This window comes from Mustela erminea, chromosome 16, assembly GCF_009829155.1.
Source record: "Mustela erminea isolate mMusErm1 chromosome 16, mMusErm1.Pri, whole genome shotgun sequence".
NCBI lineage: Eukaryota > Metazoa > Chordata > Mammalia > Carnivora > Mustelidae > Mustela > Mustela erminea.
In genome coordinates this window covers 68,480,979-68,501,388 of record NC_045629.1, presented here as the reverse complement: position 1 = coordinate 68,501,388, position 20,410 = coordinate 68,480,979, and the positions used below count along the sequence as shown (strand labels likewise).

Genomic DNA, 20,410 nt, shown 5'->3' with positions numbered 1-20,410 from the left:
AAAAAAATAAAATTTACAGGGCGCCTGGGTGGCTCAGTGGGTTAAGCCGCTGCCTTCGGCTCAGGTCATGATCTCAGGGTCCTGGGATCAAGTCCCGCATCGGGTTCTCTGCTCCGCGGGGAGCCTGCTTCCTCCTCTCTCTCTCTCTGCCTGCCTCTCTGCCTACTTGTGATCTCTCTGTGTCAAATGAATAAATAAAATCTTTAAAAAAAATAAAAATAAAATAAAATTTACAGAGTAAGGGATTTTTAATGATTTATTTGTTCATATATATAATGATATAGTCAACTATATATTTGATATACACTTACTCATACCCAAAAATATTTTTCTTAAAATATTAAATATTGACAAGTAAATATTGAATGTATTTACACTTATAACTATATTAATATATAATAATATAAACAAAGTTTTAAATTTTTCTAAAATATTTCTTTTTTTTTTAAGATTTTGTTTATTTATTTGACAGAGATCACTAGTAGGCAGAGAGGCAGGCGGGTGCTGAGGGGGGAAGCAGGCTCCCTGCTGAGCACAGAGCCCAATGCAGGGCTCGAACCCAGGACTCTGGGATCATGACCTGAGACGAAGGCAGAGGCTTTATCCCATTGAGCCACCCAGACGCCCCAAAATATTTCCTAGAATATTTCTTTTTCCTAGCTTACTATTTTTGTTTTATGGGTAGTGTCCTTAACACTCTCAGTGGATAATACTTTTAATAGTCCTGTTTGCTATGTTAACTCCCTCCCCGAGTATGTTGGCTTTCTGTTTTTCTAGTTGGTAGTGTTTATAAATTAGGCCAATTAGCATAGGGACCTACTGAAAGTTTCTTTGACAATTGAAAAGCTCACTGTTCTGCTCCGGGGCCTCTGCCCTCAGCTCCCCTAGGCTTTTCCCTACAGTTCAGAGTTCTGTAGGTTCATGCTGGGGAGCATGCTCCCAACCTGAGAACCCCTTAACTGTAGAAAGAAGGAAGCATTTATGCTGGAGGCTGTATCATGGCAGTCACGCTGCTGCCACGTCTCCCGTCCATGTGACAACCTAAAATGACTTGAGACCAGTGGTGTGCCTGTAGCCGCAGTCAGCATCTCCTTACAGGCCTGTTAGGATGCAGCTTGCAAGGCCCCATCCTCATTGTGTCTGATTCTGTAGATGCAGGGTAGAACGTGAGAATTTACATTTCTGACAAGTTTCCACACGACGCTGATGCTGCCACACCTGGGGAACCAGGGCTTTTACTTTTGCCTGTGCCTTTCTTCAGGCCCAAATGCCACGTTCGAAATCCCCTGAAGAATCATTCTGATGTGACAGCTGTGGCTGCCAGCACTAAGCTGGGTGTGAACAGTGCAGCCTGCTGCCCTGGGAGGGAGCCGATCCAGTTGTTGAAGCAATTTTACATTCACCCATTACCTGCCCTCAGCCTCAAAGCATGTTCCGGTTCACAGTGCTTGGGCTCTTGAGTAGAGGGGCATGTCCAGTGTTTCCTGTGTCAGGTTGCTGTTCCGTTGTCTGTTTAGTTTCTCTGTCAGTGCAATAGCATCCTATCTTCTAAAATTCCCTTACATCTTGGGGCGCCTGGGTGGCTCAGTGGGTTAAGCCGCTGCCTTCGGCTCAGGTCATGATCTCAGGGTCCTGGGATCGAGTCCCGCGTCAGGCTCTCTGCTCAGCAGGGAGCCTGCTTCCTCCTCTCTCTCCCTCTCTCTGCCTGCCTCTCTGCCTATTTGTGATCTCTCTCTGTCAAATAAATAATAAAATCTTTAAAAAAAAAAAAAGTTAAAATTCCTTTACGTCTCTAGCTCAGTAATGACATCAGTAGCCTTCCTTGCTGTTTTTGTTGTCGTCATGTTGTTGTATAGTCTCACTGTTGATTGATGTTGTTTTTTGTTGTTGTTTTTATGATATTTCAAGGGGAGCTAGATAGGACAGAGCAATAAAATCGTTCAGGTTTAGTCTGCTATATTGAATTGGATGTCCAGGACATTAGAGTAACAGTAAAAACAGAATGATACAATTGCAGTAACACAATACATGGTAAAAGTAAAAAAGGAATTTTAGTGACTATGATCTTAACATGTTGAGTTTATTTTTGGTAAATTATTAAAAGCGATTTTAAAGTTGAATTCTTGATTCAATTCTCAGATCGTCTTATTAGGCATAGAGCCTGTGCTTTAAGAGACACTGCCTATGCCATAATTAAAGAAGAACTTGATGAAGACTTTGAGCAGCTTTGTGAAGAAATTCAGGAGTCTAGGAAGAAGAGAGGTAGGAAAATGATGTGGCATCAGAAAAAAGATGCTTCCCATGTAGTGTATTGAGTCCTTTACATTAACCCTTCAGATAATTTTGAAATCTGGATATTTGACTTGATATCCCATGTCTATTTATAAGGTTGTAGCTCCTCCAAGTATGCCCCATCTTACTATCATGTGATGCCAAAGCAAAATTCCACCTCTGCCGGTGATAAAAGATCAGATCCAGAGCAGAATGAAAAACTCAAGACAACCAGTACTCCTGTGGCTTGCAGTACTCCTGGTAAGTGCCCTCGGGTAGCTTTTCCTTAATGAAACTAGTCTTTATTTTCTGCTGATGCCATTTACCTTCTCCTTAGTCTCCTCTATTTATATCGATGCAATAAATTACTTTGATTTTGTTAATGTTAAGGCAACTTTGCAGTCTTGAAATAAATCCAGGTTTATATGATACACCACTTGCGGTCCCACTCACCATCACTTAATGTGGATTGACTGATTTGAAATTGATTTTCATTTCTATAAATTCTAGTCTATTTCCTCTTCCTCCTTATTCTTAGGGTATAACTCCAGAGGGTACTAACCCAGAGCCCATGGTTTTTCCCAAGGCCTGCCTTCCTTGCCAGGCTCTTAATTCCAGTTTCGGTTCTTTAAGCCCTGTGAATGCCCCAACTCTCTTCAGCAACTTAGACTCTCGGTTATTCATTTGTTTTTCCAGATTCTGTATCATAATTCCTCAGTGCCTTGTTAGATCTCAGATGCTTTTAAATAGAATTTTTAAAATTCTGTGTGTGTGTGTGTGTGTGTGTGTGTGTGTGTGTGTTGCTGGGGTTGGAACATTACGTATTGGCTGCTTGTCCATCCTGGGATAAGTGGTTTGAGATTGGTGGAGTAAGCCTTCTTTTATAAAATGGGAGTTGGCAGCTGAGAAAGGGAGAATGAGAAGGGCAAATGAGCAAGAGACCTGTACTACCAGATACTCTTGGTCAAACCAGCCTTGAGCAAGTAGATATATATATATGGAAATTGAGCACATAGAAATTGTCTCCTTTAAAACAGTCCATCCCTAGCTGTATACCCAGCAGGACTGCATACATTATGTTCGCTGAAAGACATGTACGAGAATGTGCTTAGAACCAGTATTTATAATAGCCCCAAACTGGGACCAACCCAAATGTTCATCAACAATAGAATGGGGAAATATGGATTTATTATACAACAGTGAGAATGACTCAAATGTGAGCACATGCAACAGTGTGGGTGATTTTCCCAAACAGAATATTACAGTGTAGTTACTCTGTACCTGGTCCAGGCAGAATATTTCAACTTTGTTTTCTCCATCTGTGAAACAATGTTGATAATGGTAGCAAACCCAACCAGGTGAAAGTGAAATTTCAGGGGGTTGGTACACGCATAAAGACAAGTGTAGGCCAGTTTTAGTCTTGCTGTGCCTCCAGTTCCTTGCTCATACTCCCACCACAGCGACTGTTGTAATAGAGTCATCAGACAGTTCGTGTCATCGCCCTCCTTAAAGTTATTCTGTATAAAATCCACACTCCTTGGAATGACACGGTACTGCCACGTGTTATCGCCTGACTTCTCACAGTACTTGCTACCCTTCTTGTTGTGTTCCAACCGTAAAAAAAATTACAGCAGTGTCTCAAATTCTCTACCTTCTTAGATCGCAGGAGGTTTTTCCCGCCCCCCCCCCCCCCCCGCAACTTGCTTAGACCTTAGGAAATTTTCCAATTGTCCGATGTTCTTTCATCCTTTTTCTTCAAATTCTTTGAAGCTCAGCTGAAGAGAAAAATCCGCAAAAAGTCAAAGTGGTACTTGGGCACCATAACAAAACGAAGGAGGATTTCACAGGTGAAAGATGAGAGCCTGAATGTCACAGACGACAAAATTGAGAGTGATACAGAGGAAAATCAAGATACAAGTGTAGACCACAATGAGACTGGAAACACAGGAGAGTCCTCAGTAGAAGAAAATGAGAAACACCAAAATGCCTCTGAAAGCAAAATAGAATTGGGGAATAACAATTCAAGTGTCTGTGGTATTGAGAACGAACTTGAAGAATCTGGGAAGACCACAGCATGCACAGAAGTGAGGAAAGATAAAATTGTTTGCAATGGAGAGGCTTCTGGTTCTCAGATAATAGATATTTCTGATGAAAATGAAGCAAAAGGTAAGTCTTACTCAAGCAACTTACTAATTTTAATTTTAAAAGATGTTTTAGGGCACCTGGGGGACACAGTCTGCTGAGTATCTGTCTGACTCTTGGTTTCAGCCCGAGGTGGCAATCTCAGGTTCGTGAGGTGGCTCCGCACTCAGCTCAGTCCGCTTGGGATTCTCTCTGCCTCTGCCCCTCCCGCTCATATTCTACCCCTCTCTCTCAAATAAATACATAAATCTTCAAAAAAAAAAAAAAAAAGCTCACTCAAAGTTTTTAAATGACAAATTACCATCTCAGTTTATTATTTTTCCTTGTCTTTCAGAATGCAGGTGTTAATTAGGAAAAATAGCAATTTCCTTACTTGATAACTATAGAACTTGTAAATCACTGTCGTTAAAAGCACAAGGTGGCATCAAATAGACCTGGATTTGAGTCCTAGTCTCTACTTAGTAACTTGTGACCTTGGACAAGGTTTTGACCAATCACTATCGGTTTTCTCTTCTGTAAAATTGGGGTAGATAGTGGTCAGGTAATGAAATATTTTGAAACTTGAATAAAATAATCCATCTAAAGCATGTAGCAAAGTGCTTGGCTATACAGTTTTCAAAAACTGGCAGGATAGCCTCTTCTTTTTAAGCAAACTCAGCAGTTTTCTGTAGTTCTGGCTGAGTGATATAGAACAAATGTTACTCACCCCCATCATTGCTCTATTTCTATTGTAGGTTAAGTCCGAGATTATTTATATTTATTCTAATGATCTTTGCACCAAAGGTTTTCATTTAGAATTGTCTTCTGTCTGGATCTTCTTGGATCCTTAGCAGTAGATTTGTTTGGATTTTGGAAAAGTCAAACAAGTAAAAAGCAAAAAAGAAGAGTAACAGTTTAAAAATTTATTTTGGTCAGAAACAAGTATTGATGATGAGACTGGTTTTTTTTTGTTTTGTTTTGTTTTAATTTATTTTTTATTTATTTTCAGCATAACAGTATTCGTTATTTTTGCACCACACCCAGTGCTCCATGCAATCCGTGCCCTCTATAATACCCACCACCTGGTGCCCCGACCTTCCACCCCCCCGCCCCTTCAAAACCCTCAGGTTGTTTTTCAGAGTCCATAGTCTCTCATGGTTCACCTCCCCTTCCAATTTCCCCCAACTTCCTTCTCCTCTCCATCTCCCCATGTCCTCCATGCTATTTGTTATGCTCCACAGATAAGTGAAACCATATGAGAATTGACTCTCTCTGCTTGACTGATTTCACTCAGCATAATCTCTTCCAGTCCCATCCATGTTGCTACAAAAGTTGGGTATTCATCCTTTCTGATGGAGGCATAATACTCCATAGTGTATATGGACCACATCTTCCTTATCCATTCGTCCGTTGAAGGGCATCTTGGTTCTTTCCACAGTTTGGTGACCATGGCCATTGCTGCTATAAACATTGGGGTACAGATGTCCCTTCTTTTCACTATATCTGTACCTTTGGGGTAAATACCCAGTAGTGCAATTGCAGGGTCATAGGGAAGTTCTATTTTTAATTTCTTGACGAATCTCCACACTGTTCTCCAAAGAGGCTGCACCAACTTGCATTCCCACCAACAGTCGAAGAGGGTCCCCCTTTCTCCACATCGCCTCCAACACATGTTGTTTCCTGTCTTGCTAATTTTGGCCATTCTAACTGGTGTAAGGTGATATCTCAATGTGGTTTTAATTTGAATCTCCCTGAGGGCTAGTGATGATGAACATTTTTTCATGTGTCTGATAGCCATTTGTATGTCTTCATTGGAGAAATGTCTTTTCATAACTTCTGCCCATTTTTTGATATGATTGTCTGTTTTGTGTGTGTTGAGTTTGAGGAGTTCTTTATAGATCCTGGATATCAACCTTTTGTCTGTACTATCATTTGCAAATATCTTCTCCCATTCCGTGGGTTGCTTCTTTGTTTTCTTGACTGTTTTCTTTGCTGTGCAGAAACAAGTATTGATGATGAGACTGGTGTTTTTTCAATGGCTTAATAATTATGAGCAATTCTTTTTCTAGGACTTCCTTGAAATGAGTTCTAGTGTGTTTGAAAAATCATAGCAGAGTAGACATAGAGTATAGCCTTTTCAATGTGGATATTTTATTTTATTTTACTTTTTTTTTTTTTAAGATTTTATTTATTTGACAGAGATCACAAGTAGGCAGAGGCAGGCAGAGAGAAAGGAGGAAGCAGGCTCCCTGCTGAGCAGAGAGCCCGATGAGAGGCTCCATCCCAGGACCCTGGGATCATGACCTGAGCTGAAGGCAGAGGCTTGAACCCACTGAGCCACCCAGTCGCCCCTCAGTGTTGATATTTTAAATCTTAATCCTGTGGCTGTATAATATAGTATGTTTTGTTTGGATTCAGAATTGTTTTATTTTTCTTCTATCATTATTTTTTTTAAAGGACACTAAAGGGGGACAGGTACTTGTTTACATATCAGCAGATTTGGGTTCTTGTTCTGGCTCTTATAATAATTAGGTACATTGATCTTTTAAAAAATTCCTTCACCTCTCTTGGCTTCATTTTCCTTATCAGTGAGTAAATTATTCTAGCTCAGAGATAGGCAAACTTTTTCTGTAAAGGGACAGATGGTAAATATTTAGTGATAACAGTCTCTGTCCCAGCTACTGAACCCTGTTAGAAAAGCCACATTGACACACATGTAAAATGGGTATGGTTGTGTTCTAATTAGACTTTTTACCCATAGGGCATATTGGGCCTATCGATGGCAGTTTGCACCTCCCAGATTACTGAGGTCCCTTCCAGCTTTTACATTCTAGGACTGTTGTGCCAAACTAATTTAGTGCTGAGGATCCTTTGAAATACTCCGTTTGAAAAGTAATTTTTTTTTTTTTTTGAGAGTAGAAGTGGTAGCATCTTAATCTTACAGCAGAGCCAATAAACCAGAGTTGGTGATTATGTTTTAGTAAGTATGTCCTGCCTAATGTGTACTTTAAACATAATGTCTGTGAACCATGTAATAATTACTAAACTTTTCATTCTAGAAATGTGTGTTCTGCGAATGACTCGAGCCAGACGTTCCCAAGTAGAACAGCAGCAGCTCATCAGTGTTGAAAAGGCTTTGGCAATTCTTTCCCAGCCTGCACCCTCACTGGTTGTGGACCATGAACGACTAAAAGTATGTAACTTGAAACTGTAATGCTTTCATTGTGCAGATTAATAAGAGTCCACCAAAAATGAATTTGGGATAGAATGTTTTATCAATCTGACATGCAGTAAATAATGATCTTTAGTAAAAGGATGAACTTGGTATAGAATAATTTTCATAAAAGCAGTATTTGGAGATGTCTAGTCTGTTGATATTCTGGTTTTTAACATACTTATCTGCATTACTGATCCTGTACATTTTTTAAAATTAATTTCTTTAGAGACAGAGGGTGAGCATGGTGGGTGGGGAGAGGGAGAGAATCTCAGACAGACTCCCCACTGAGCCTGGAGCCCGTCGCAGGGCTCAATCTCACAGTCTCTGAGATCCTGACCTGAGCCAAAACCAGGAGTCAGATGCCCAACCAACTGAGCCACCCAAGTACCCATATGCATTGTTTTTTGACCATCACCAGTGAACATTTAGCTGGTTTTTACTCAATCATAATGGCTGTTTTGTTTTGTTTTGTTTTGTTGTTGTTTTGTTTTGTTTTTGTTAACTGAGAGGTAATGGCATATCCTTGTAGGCCCAGACTTAAGGAATCACAGGAATCTAGTGAGTCCATTTCAGTCCTTAAACACTGAGCAGATGGAGTTTTATAAAGTTCTTATAAAGATGGTTCTTTATAAGAAAAAGAACCAGGATGCCTGTGTGGCACAGTCTGCTAAGTGTCCCACTCTGAGTTTTGGCTTAGGACATGATCTTCGGGTCTTGAGATAGAGCCTCACGTCAAGCCCCACCTTGGGCTCCGCATTCAGCAGCAAGTCTACTTAAGTCTCTCTCCCTCCCCTTGTGCCCCTCACTCACTCATTCACTCTCTCTCGCTCTCTCTTTCTCTAAAATAGATAAATAAGTCCTTTAAAAAAAAAAAGGAGTAATAAGGTGGCTCATCATTTATGTACTATCTCCTTTGTTTCACATTATAATGTAATTGCATTGCCTTAAAATACCCTGCAAAAATGTTGCTTTTTTTCTTATTAATCTAGTTTGAGCTTATATTTTAATTTGTCTCCAGAGATTTATGGCTAAAATTGTGATTGGCTACCTCCTCAGCTATAGTCTTTTTAGGTTGGGAGTTACCTAGGGCAGAGATCAGGACCACAGGATGATGGTTATGTTAGCTACTGCTAAGTATAAGAGGTCACCATGTCTCATCAAATAATTGGTCTGCCCTCTCTCCGGTTTATATGCTAAAAATTGCCCAAATCTTCAAAATTAAAATATCTCATGGAATTTTTTATCTCTCACATTTGTAAACACTCATGTTTTCTTTTAGAATCTTTTGAAGACTGTTGTTAAAAAAAGTCAAGAATACAATATTTTTCAGTTGGAAAATTTATATGCAGTTATCAGCCAGTGTATTTATCAGCATCGCATGGACTATGACAAAACAACACTTATCCAGGTAAAGTAATCTATATAAGAAATTATAAAATTATTAGATGTTTTAAAGACCATTTTTAATATTTGGACTATGGATTATTTCTAGATACAACCAAGTTCTATACTTTTTAAAATCTAGCACTTCACTGTTATGTTTCTTCAATAAACATTGGAACTATCGTATCAGTAGACTATGAAAAAATCTGTTTTGTGTGTGTGTTAATGAAGATACACACCTCTTTTTCAGGATAAACTTAAGACAGACCTATGTCTCTTTACTTAATCTTGCTTTGTAGTGGGCACTAATACTAATTTTTAAAAATAGATATTGGATAATAATAGTATAGTATAATATATCTGTAACAATGTAGTATTACATATCTATAATATGTTTACTATGTGTCTATAGTATAATGTATTAGTAGGTACCTACTAATGTACCTACTAGTATATACATAATAATTATTATTCCTATTAAGTATACTGTGGAACCTACATAGTACGATAGGTATGTAATATTAACACCTATAAATACAAAATATTAGTATCTGGAACTACACTAGTGCCTTAATTATAACTATTTGAACTTAAGATGAATGCATCTCAGACGTATTTCAAAGGGATTTAAATTATGAAGTCCCATTGGTGATATCAGTTTATGTGATAGTCATAAATACTGACCTAAATTTCTATTTTAACTCTCAGATATATACATGGGTTAATATTCTTGAGGTTGTTGATGTAAAAAAAAAAAACGCAATAGAGTAATGTTTCTTTAACTTTTTTCATACTGAAAGTTACTGTTTTTCCTTTTTTACCCTTTATCCAGAAAATGGAGCAAGAGGTAGAAAACTTCAGTTGTTCCAGATCATGATGTCCTGGTACTGAATATTCTTTATATTCAGTTGCTATTTAAGTCGCCGTTGCCATGTCTGTGTAACTGATGGAAGATGAAATCCTGCATCTTTAAGGAAAAGATTAAAATAGTAAATAAAAATATTTAAACTTTCCTGGTATTTATGTACATGTGTAAGATATATTACAGCTATAGCTGTTAAATATTGGAAGTTTGATTAAACAAGGCATTGTAGTAATAGTAATTCTGTAGCGTATTGGTAGTTGAAATGTATGGCCAGCTCTTAATAAAAGTTATTTTGCTAACTGATGTTTTATGGCACTTAAGAGTAATTAGTGACATTGACATTTTTTTGTTTTAAGCACTTTTAAGGTTTTTCTTTCCTAAAAATATTGTCTTGTATCAGACTAAAAAACTGACTTAAGTATTGTGTCTTTGTGTCTTTGCCATCCTTTTGTCCTTTTTTTTCAGTGTCCATCTCCCATTTGCTTTTCGCTTTCTCTCCCCATTTACTTACAGGCCAGGGTTCAAGTCATCTGTGGGAAGGCCCCTGAACAACTTGTGTACTTGAATGTCAAAATTTAGATAAAAATTTTTATGATTCTAATTTGGGTTAATAAAGATTTTAAATATTTTTTGGTTTATTTTTGTGATTATACATGCAGCAAATGTATTAATAACTATTTTGTTAAATATCTTTTTAATAGCACAAAGGTTTTATATTTGAAAATTATATCTTTCTAAATTTGTGTTTAGGTTATATTCTATAGATAGCTTTTATATATAATTATATAAATATAAATATTATAAATTTTGTATTAATGATACCAAAAATACATTTCTTTCTTAAAGCAATAAAGTCATTCACTGCCATGCATATTCTGTTGTTTTGTTTTTTCACAGAGATATTCTAATATTAGTTTGTAAAATAGTTGGAAACTTCCTTCAAAGGGAATAGGAGATAATGATCTCATATGAGAGATTCTGGATTCTAACACTGTTTCAGAGTTGAGTTGCCTTTTGTTGTTTATCTGGATATTGTATTTAAAGCCTTATAGAACCTAGTAATTTAGATACCTTAATGAATAGATATGCTCTTATATAATGCATAAAGCAGTGGGGTACTGTAAAACCTTAAAGTGTGTATTTCTGTACTTAGGTATACACACATACTCATTTTTATTGAAAATTATAACTCCAGATACATCTTTTGTAACTAGGATTTTATTTTGTATGTACAGCTTCTGTTATAAATTTTATATGTTATAAAGGGTGAGAATTGTTTCTCAAACTTGTTTCTTTCTTTTTTTTTTTTTTTTAAGATTTTTAAATTTATTTGACAGATTGATCACAAGTAGGCAGAGAGGCAGGCAGATAGAGAGGAGGGGAAGCTGGCTCCCCACCAAGCAGAGAGCCCGATTCAGGCCTCGATCCCAGGACCCTGAGATCACGACCTGAGCCGAAGGCAGTGGCTTAACCCACTGAGCCACCCAGGTGCCCTCAAACTTGTTTCTATTTCTTCATTATTTTAAAATATCCCAAAGATAACCCAGTGCAAAACAAATACAAAATCTGTTTTGTTACTGCGCATAGTTTAAAATGCTGTTGACACTGGAATGTTGATATGTATATGTTCATTAGCTACAAAGACGAGTATGCTTCCTGTACTTTTCATGATGTACTGTCTACAGACATGGAAGTAGTATGTATACATTTCATATGTAGACTTTCAAAATCATGCTGAAATTGCAGGCCGAGAATGTTTAACATTTTTTTGCTTAAAAGTGCAATTAGTCTATAGTACTTAAGGCAAGAAAAAGAAATAAAAGGCATCCAAATTGGAAAGAATGAAGTAAAGCTATTCATGAATGGCATGATTTTATGTGTACAAAATCCTAAAGAATTCACAAAATATCTGTTAGAACTAATAAATTCAATAACGTGGCAGGATATAAGATCAGCATAAAAATCCATTGTATTTTTGTACAATAGCAATGAACAATCCAAAAAGAAAATTAAGAGAGTAATTCCTTTTATAATAGCATCTAAGATGATAAAACATCTTAGAGTAAATTTAACCAAGTACGTCTAAGACTTGTACACTAATGGTACCAAGTGTTGCTGAATGAAATTAAGACCTCAAGAAATGAAAAGACATCCTGTATTCATGTATTAGAAGACTTAATGTTATCCCAATGGTAATATCCACCAAAGCAATCTGCAGATTCAATGTAATACCTATCAAAATCGCAGTGGTTTTTTTTTTTTTTTTTTTGCAGATTTGGAAAAGTCAGTAGCATAAAGGAATTGCAAGGGACCCTGAATAGCCAAAACAATCGTGAAAAAGAAGAAAAAGTTAGTAGACTCATACTTCCCAATTCTAAAAGTTACACAAGTTACATCAATAAAACAGTGTTGTATTGGCATAGAGGATAGATACAAGATCAAGAGAATTGAGAGTCCAGAAATAAATCCGTTAATCTATTGTCAATTGATTTTTTAAAATAATGTCCAAGACCATTCAATGGGAGAAGAATAGCGTCTTCAACAAACGGTGTGCTGGGAAAGCTGGCTAGCCACACACAAAAGATTGCGGTTGGACCTCTGCCTCACACCATATACAAAAATGAACACAAACGGATCAAAGACCTAAATAAGAGCTAAAACTATAAAATCTTTGGAAGAAAACAAGGACAAATCTTTGCCTTTGAATTTGGCAATGATTTCTTAAATGTGGCAAAAAAAACCCACTAGCAACAAAAGGAAAAGTAGATAAATAAGACTTCATCAAAATGAAAAGCCCAGGGACGCCTGGGTGGTTCAGTTGGTTAAGCAGCTGCCTTCGGCTCAGGTCATGATCCCAGGGTCCTGGGATCCGAGTCCCACATTGGGCTCCTTGCTCGGCAGGGAGCCTGCTTCTCCCTCTGCCTCTGCCTGCCTCTCTGTCTGCCTGTGCTCGCTCGCTCTCTCTCCCTCTGTCTCTGACAAATAAATAAAACCTTTAAAAAAAAAAAAATGAAAAGCCCACTTTTCTCTTTTATAAATACTGTCGACTATTAAAGCTCAACAACCAAAAGGTAACTCAGTAATAGGGTTGTTTTTGATGACTTAACAATTTTGAGGTATTTGGAAGACACCTCTCTGTTGAAATTAGTCTGTTTTTCTCCTGATTCGAGTGGGATTATGGGTTTGGGGGAGGAAGACGACAGAACTGAAGTGGTTCTATCAGGTCGCATACTGCCAATGTGATTTATGACTGTTGACTGACCTTGATCACCTGGCAGAACTAGTGTTTCTCCAGTCGCCCCTGCAAAATCGCTTTTCCTTCCCTCTCAGTACTGTACTCTGGAAGATCACTGTGCACAGCCTACTCATAAGCATGGGGAAGCTCTTCTGTTCCCCCTTCTGCCTTTTTTAAAATCTGATTTTATGAGGGATCCTGATAGGTATACACTGTGGGATTAATTGAGGGTATATCAGATTTACTTGTCTTCTCCCCACTACCTTCTCAACCACACATACACAGTAGTTTTTTGCAATTGAGTCCCACTTCTTGCCAAAGGATATTGTGGGGCTAAAAACTCACTCTGTATTAGGACATGGAGGCGAAGATAGTCAGTTGGCCTCCTAATACCCATTCTCTCATTCCTTAGAGCAACACCCTCAGCAACCTGTCCTGCTGGAAAATTATATTTTCTTCCATTGCGGCAAAATGTGGCTATGAGACCACAGGAGAAAACAAAGGGAAGTGTGCACAATTTCTAGGAAACCTGCTGAGAAGGAAGGGGGTGAGAACACTTTCCATCTTTATGTGCTTTCTTTTACCTGCTGCCTAGTGTGTGTGTATTTCATATATATATGTGTGAGTGTGTGTGTGTGTGTGTGTGTATTTCATATATATATGTCTCTGTGTGTGTGTGTGTGTGTGTGTGTGTGTGTGTGTGTGTGTGTGTGTATATATATATATATATATATATAAAATGGCTGGAACTCCAGAAGCTGTCTTGGACTGTGAGGTGACCTTAAAGATGGAACCTATGGCCTACTTCATAAAAGTATATGAAGAAAGAACCTGGCTTATAATAACTTCAGGGGATTGTGATTCAAGTGCTTAACTATATCTGGACTTCTTAATTGAAAGACACTTTCTTGTTTAAACTGCTGTTAGGTGGGTCTATATTATTGATAACGGAATGCAATTCTTAGCCAGCAAAGGCATATAGGATACATAAAGAATCGGTACTTAAGGTCTTGAAAGGTCTTATTCAGGACTTGGTGCTCATAGGAAGTGAAAGCTAAAAAAATAGAGCCAGTGAGTCTTTGAGTACACAGGTGGCATGATCAAATGAACTGGAAAGATTTTCTTAGATGGTCTAGAAAAGTGACAGGCTAGAGGCAAGAGAGTCCAAAAGAAGCTCTCAGAGGCAAAAGAAGGCTTAGGCCTTTTTTGGTAAGACGGCACACATTAAAGATAATTCCATAGTTGTAAAGATGAACTCCTAGGGGATTTTTTTGAGGATATTGACAATAGTAAGAGTTGACAGTTTTAGGGATGAGTTGAATATAATTGGAAATAACTTGGTTTTCAGGTAATATAGGGATGCCAGGAAGCAGAAAGGAATACAGCCTTTTTAGTCCCTGCTTGTCACATAACTTTTGTGAAAAGCAGCCATCCAAAAGATATCTTCATCCTAATCCCTGGAATCTGTAAATATCTCCTCTGAAACAAAAAGAGGGGGTCTTTAGATATAATTAAGGACCTTGAGATGTGGAGATTGTCCTGGATTATTTGTGTTGAACCTTAAATGCAATCATGTATCTTTATGGAAGGGAGAACAGAGGGAGAATTTAGAAGATCTTAGAGGATGTGACCATCAAGTCAAAGATTGGCATCATGCGGCCACAAGCCAAGAAAATGCTGACAGCCCACCACCAGGAGCTGGAAGAAGCAAGGAGCAGATTCTCCACTCGTTCCTTCAGAGGAATGCAGCCCTGCCAACACTTTGATTTGAGCCTGGTGATCCTGATTTTGGACTTCTGGCCTTCAGAATTGGAGGGGTGATGTAATTGTCTATAAGGAATGATGGTGAGAAGAACCTATTTCCTTGAGATGAGTTTTCCTCAGGAAATAAGTTTGTCATATGAGGGTAGGATGGGGAAGGAAAGAAGAGGGGTTCTGAATCAATTTTATAGGGGGAGGAATTTCTCGCCTTGGAGGAGTGCTATAAGTTTCAAAGCAAAAAGAATAGTTTCTGCTTTCTTTTGGGTTTTAGTCAGGGGTTAGGGCACGTTTGGAACAGGGCATACATAGCAGGTTGCAAAAATACTTTACTCTTAACCAAGGCACCAATGATGGCCATTTCACTGAATCACATATGGATTTCTTTGTCACCTCAGCACCATCCCATGCCACAGAGCACATCTTTTCTGAAACAGTTTTTGTTTTTGTTTTTCCCGCCTGCTGTAACACTACACTCATACGGTTTTCCCTCCAGATTCCAGGACTGCTTTTTTATTTATTTTGCCTTTTGCCTTTTTGTTGGCCCTTCTCTATCCTTGACCTTTGTATTGTTCTCCAGAGCTTGGTCCTCAGCTCTCCTCTCTCTTCACTCCTTCCCGGCTCTTAAGGCTCTAAATACTACCTGTGTTTCAACAACTCCCAAGTGTGTCTCCAGTCCATAATCCCTTTCCTGAACTACAGACTAACAGCATACCTTGATCTTTCCCTGAAATCGGCTGTTCCTTCAGAATTCCCATTATCAACAAAATGCCACTACCATCCATCAAATGCTAAAGCCAGGAACCTAAAGCTTCCTCCTTCAGCTTCTGGTCCATCACCAAGTCCTGATTTTCTGCCTCCCACATACCTCTCCGTTCTCTCTGTTTCTTCCACTAGCTCTCTCAACTCATAATCACGTGACGATGCTCCTGCAAGAGCTTCTTGGTTGGCCCTGCTTCTCTTCTTGCCCCTACCAGCCATTCTCCATTCAGTTGTCCAGATATTCTTTTAAGGATCTTAGATCTGGGATATCATCAGGGCTTCCCCTTGCAGTTCCTTATGGCTCCTGCCTACCTCTCAGCCTCATCTCCCCACTCTTTTGGTCTACAACACTCCAGCCACTCTTAGCCTTTTTTCAGTTATTTTTTCCCACCTCTGGGCTTTTTCATATGCTACTCGGTTTGTCTAGAATGTCCTTCCCTCCACCACTGCCTGTCTGACTCCTACTCCCATCCTCCGTTTCTCAGCATAAAAGTCATCATCTTAGAGAAGTTTTCCTGATGCCCCTTCAATATAAATGAGATTTCCTCTTTTAATCTTCTATTTTTTTTTAGATTTTTTTTTAATTTATTTACTTGACAGAGATCACAAGCAGGCAGAGAGAGAGGAGGAAGCAGGCTCCTGGCTGAGCAGAGAGCCCGATGCGAGACTTGATCCCAGGACCCTGGGACCATGACCTGAGCTGAAGGCAGAGGCATTAACACACTGAGCCACTCAGGTGCCCCTAATCTTCCATTTTTAATCCCCAGTATTCGTACATGACATTTTTCACAATTTGTAACTATATATTTTATAGTGTTTCCGTAACATTTGTCTCACGGCTTTTTAAGTCAAGAACTATTTATTTTGTTTTATGATTTTATATATATATATATATTTTTTTTTTTTTAAAGATAGTATTTATTTATTTAACAGAGAGAGCAGCAGCAACAGAGGGAAAGGGAGAAGGAGACACCCTACTGAGCATGGAACCCGATGCAGGACTCCATCCCAGGATCCTGTGATCATGACCCAAGTCAAAGGCAGACACTTAACTGACTGAGCCACCAGGCACCCCTATTTTGTTTTATGATCATAGATCCAGCACTTACATAATGTGCACAGCTGACACTAAATAAATATCAGTTGAGTTGACCAAATGCCTGGGTGATGGAAAAGGAAATCTGGACATAAGGAGCAAAATAGGAAGATCTGAAGTTGACAGAAAATGGAGGCCCGTGGGGGTTACAGTGAAGGGAACCCCATACCTCAGAAAAAGTAGGGTCTAGCTAACAGCATCTAAGTTTTAAAAAGATACAAAATCTTCTTGATTATATTTTTAGAAGCTGCTTCTCTTAGATTTCTACAGCTCCAGGACTGTAAAAGAACAGATTTTGGGGGCACCTAGGTGGCTTAGTTGGTTGAGCATCCCAACTCTTGGTTTTGTCTCAGGTCACGATCTCAAGGTCATGGGATCAAGCCCACATTGGGCTCTGGGTGAGGAGTGTGCTTGAGGATTCTCTCATTCTCTGCAACCCCCACCCCAGTCGCTTGCACATGTTCTCTCCCTCTCTCTCTCTTAAATGGATAAATAAATCTTAAAAAGTGAAAAGAGATTTTCACTTCAATGTGCTAACAGTTAATTGTCCACAGAGCGGGCATTCTCATGAAACTGAAACCCATCTGAGGACTGTATCTCAGCTTTGCAGCCGGTGTCCAGGTCACCAGCACACTGACTGGGGAGTGACTGGAGGACTGTGGGGTTTTTCATTTTTTGTTTTTCACTAGCTCTGGAGTATTTACATATATAAAATAATATTTACATATTTAATAAAAATTATATTCATGCATAAAAATATATCACTGATATGTAATTAAATTGTTTCATGTATATTTTAAAATTATGTTTATATATAAATGTTGATGAGAGAGCAGGATCAAAGTTTTGAATTAAGAACAGATGGATTTTACTGGCTGAGATTGTTTTGGTTGCAAGCAACAGAAATTCTCTCTGGCTAACTTTAGCAAAAAGGCATATTTTTAAAATGTTTTAAGTTACCTCAGAACAATCAAAAGTCAGTGGAGAGAATCATGGCTGCTCCAAGCTTTTGCAGGAGTTCTTAAAATAGTCGTTATTAATTAATGTAGCACAACAAAGACACCATGCTTACTGATTCCATTTGATTTTTTTAAGGACTTACTTATTTTTTAGAAAGGGAGAGAACACGAGCAGGGGGAGGGGTGGAAGCAGAGGGAGAAGCAGACTCCCCGCTGAGTGCAGAGCCAGGAAAAGGGGGGAGGGGCTCAATCCCATAACCCCGAGATCCTGACCTGAGCCTAAATCAGGAGTCTGAAGCTCCACTGACTGAGCCACCCAGGCACCCCAATTCCATTTCAGATTTCAAAGTGCCCCCCATCAAAGAATTGAATTGGTTTTGATATTCACCCTAGCTATGGCCAGAGGCCAGGGCCACATGATTCCGACATTGTTAAAATCACCATTTCGGGGCGCCTGGTTGGCTCAGTGGGTTAAAGCCTCTGCCTTCGGCTTGGGTCATGGTCCCAGGGTCCTGGAATCGAGCCCCACATCGGGCTCCCTCTGCTCGGCGGGGAGCCTGCTTCCCCCTTTCTCTCTGCCTGCCTCTCTGCCTACTTGTGATCTCTGTCTCTGTCAAATAAATAAATAAAATCTTTAAAAAATAAAGTAAAATAAAATCACCATTACAAGGAAGGGCAAAACCAGAAGGCACCCCAAGAGTTGTCTGTCATACAGGTTAACAAAGTCACAATTTACTGACATAATTTCTTTTTTTTTTTTTTTAAGATTTTATTTATTTATTTGACAAACAGAGATCACAAGTAGGCAGAGAGAGAGGAGGAAGCAGGCTCCCCACTGAGCAGAGAGCCCCATGTGGGGCTCGATCCCAGGACCCTGGGATCATGACCTGAGCTGAAGGCAGAGGCTTTAACCCACGGAGCCACCCAGGCGCCCCTACTGACATAATTTCTAATCTGTGTTTGGGTCCATCCTTTGATACATACGGTGAACTTTCATGTTGTATGCAGTATATACCCAGTATCTGACTTAATCCTTACAAAGACCCTAGGAGGTAAAAATCTGTATTATTTTTATTTTACAAATGAAATGGATAGATGAGGTCATCTCAATTTCACACACACGTGGCAAAAGCAGGACCCTACTAGGTGTGTGTGATTGAAACCTACTTACGCACCTCCCCTAACCAGACGCTGTGGTGCCCTACTCGTACAGTCTTGGCACTCAACATTCTGATGTGTGCCATTGGTAACCTCCTGCCAACACCTTGACCCCACCTGAAGATGACTTCACAGGCCGTGCTGCATGTGGGCTGGGAGTGACAGAAAGTACAACATCCCTGGGAATAGCTACCAGAGAGGCTGATGAATAATAACACCCTAGCTCCCTTGCCCCTACACTTTGTCGCTAGTCTCCGCTGGGCTTGGGCCCTAGATCTTGAAACCGCAGTCTCTATTAGTGGCTTCCTTCCCTGTCTTGCTTCTTTTCCCCCGTCTGTACTTCTTGGCACCACATCCCAAATAACCACTCGCTCTTGCATCCTTTATTCAGGGTCTACCTTAGGGAGAACTAAATCTATGACACTCCCTTTATAAAGTAAAAGGAGAAAAATATGAAATTCCCTAAACAACTACACATTTTTTTTTTTGTTTCTCAGCTAGTATTGAACCTCACAAAGCAGCATTAATTTCCTCAGTATTGTGACAGCTTAACAATTTTCAAATGCATTCCCATTTCACAGATTGTCTTAATTATTTTGTAGCAATGTTAAATTATGTCTCTATTCTGTTTTCAAGAGGAAAAATCTGGAAGCTTCATGTTTGGGCTATGTAATTTTAGTATGCAAAGGTTGGAAATGAAATCACTACATTTGAGCAGTCAACCCTGCCAACATCCAAGCTCTGGCTGAGAGTCAGAGAACAGCACTTAACATGCAGTGAGAGGGCTCTTGGAATACCACTACCTTCAGACCGCATGCCAAATCAAAGTGATTTAAACATCCAAAATATATGGGACTAAAACAGTTACTGGATCAAAGAGTGCCAAACATGGGCACCCTGGACATGCAGACATTGTGAGCTACAAATACTGGTTTAAAAGACCATTGTGAAACTTCAACTTGCTTAAAGATTGACTTGGGGGAGAAAAGGAGGGGCCTGTTGCTGTAGATAATGTATTCATGAAATAATTTGGAAACTGATTACGTGTGATGAATCTTAATTGCAGCTATTTACCGTGGTGAACATTGAGGAAAATCAAGGTCTTAAAAAAAGACACAAGCTTTTGCCTTAATTATTTAGGAAGAAAAATAAGTTACCCCAATCTTATGTTCTGTAATTATTTTTTTCATTCAATTTACATGTTTTATATTTAGGACCACAGCATATGTCTCTCTTCTGTGTCTTCCGCAAATTTTTCCTAAGTCTCCTTCCGCACCCCACTAGGGAGAAAATGTAATTTACCATCATCACTCAAATGAATTGCCTGGTTTCTTCTGAACCTTCACCTCACAGCTGTTGCATGAAATAATAATCACTAAAATACGAGCTAAATGAAAATGTCTATCCAAAATGACAGTTTTCTAATTTCTTACATGAAATAATCTTGCAGGAGAAAAAACAAAGATAACGTATTTTCTTTTATCTAAAAATAACTAATCTGGAAATACACCAAAAGGCTAATAGTGGTTGGGGGAACTGTAGATGGGTTCTTACCTCTGTTTTTGTTTTTTAAGTTTCTGAAAGT

The 20,410-nt window shown here is 39.0% G+C and overlaps 1 protein-coding gene and 1 long non-coding RNA gene across 3 annotated transcripts in view; both read left to right on the top strand.

Annotated features, from left to right (window-relative positions):
* The window catches only part of ATAD2 (ATPase family AAA domain containing 2), a 72,467-nt gene extending 61,739 nt beyond the window's left edge, over window positions 1-10,728 (top strand). For both annotated transcript variants that reach the window (XM_032315631.1, XM_032315633.1), the window contains 6 exons: window positions 2,140-2,262; window positions 2,389-2,532; window positions 4,042-4,437; window positions 7,452-7,585; window positions 8,889-9,017; window positions 9,825-10,728. In XM_032315631.1, the coding sequence (XP_032171522.1) occupies window positions 2,140-2,262; window positions 2,389-2,532; window positions 4,042-4,437; window positions 7,452-7,585; window positions 8,889-9,017; window positions 9,825-9,869 (971 nt within the window). In that variant the 3' untranslated portion in view covers window positions 9,870-10,728. The remainder of the gene's footprint in view (window positions 1-2,139; window positions 2,263-2,388; window positions 2,533-4,041; window positions 4,438-7,451; window positions 7,586-8,888; window positions 9,018-9,824) is intronic.
* Window positions 10,729-12,113: 1,385 nt separating this feature from the next.
* On the top strand, window positions 12,114-16,188 carry LOC116574813. Its single transcript, XR_004279499.1, has 3 exons — window positions 12,114-12,206; window positions 13,507-13,639; window positions 14,682-16,188. It is a non-coding gene; the product is annotated as an uncharacterized LOC116574813 (long non-coding RNA).
* Window positions 16,189-20,410: the final 4,222 nt, after the last annotated feature.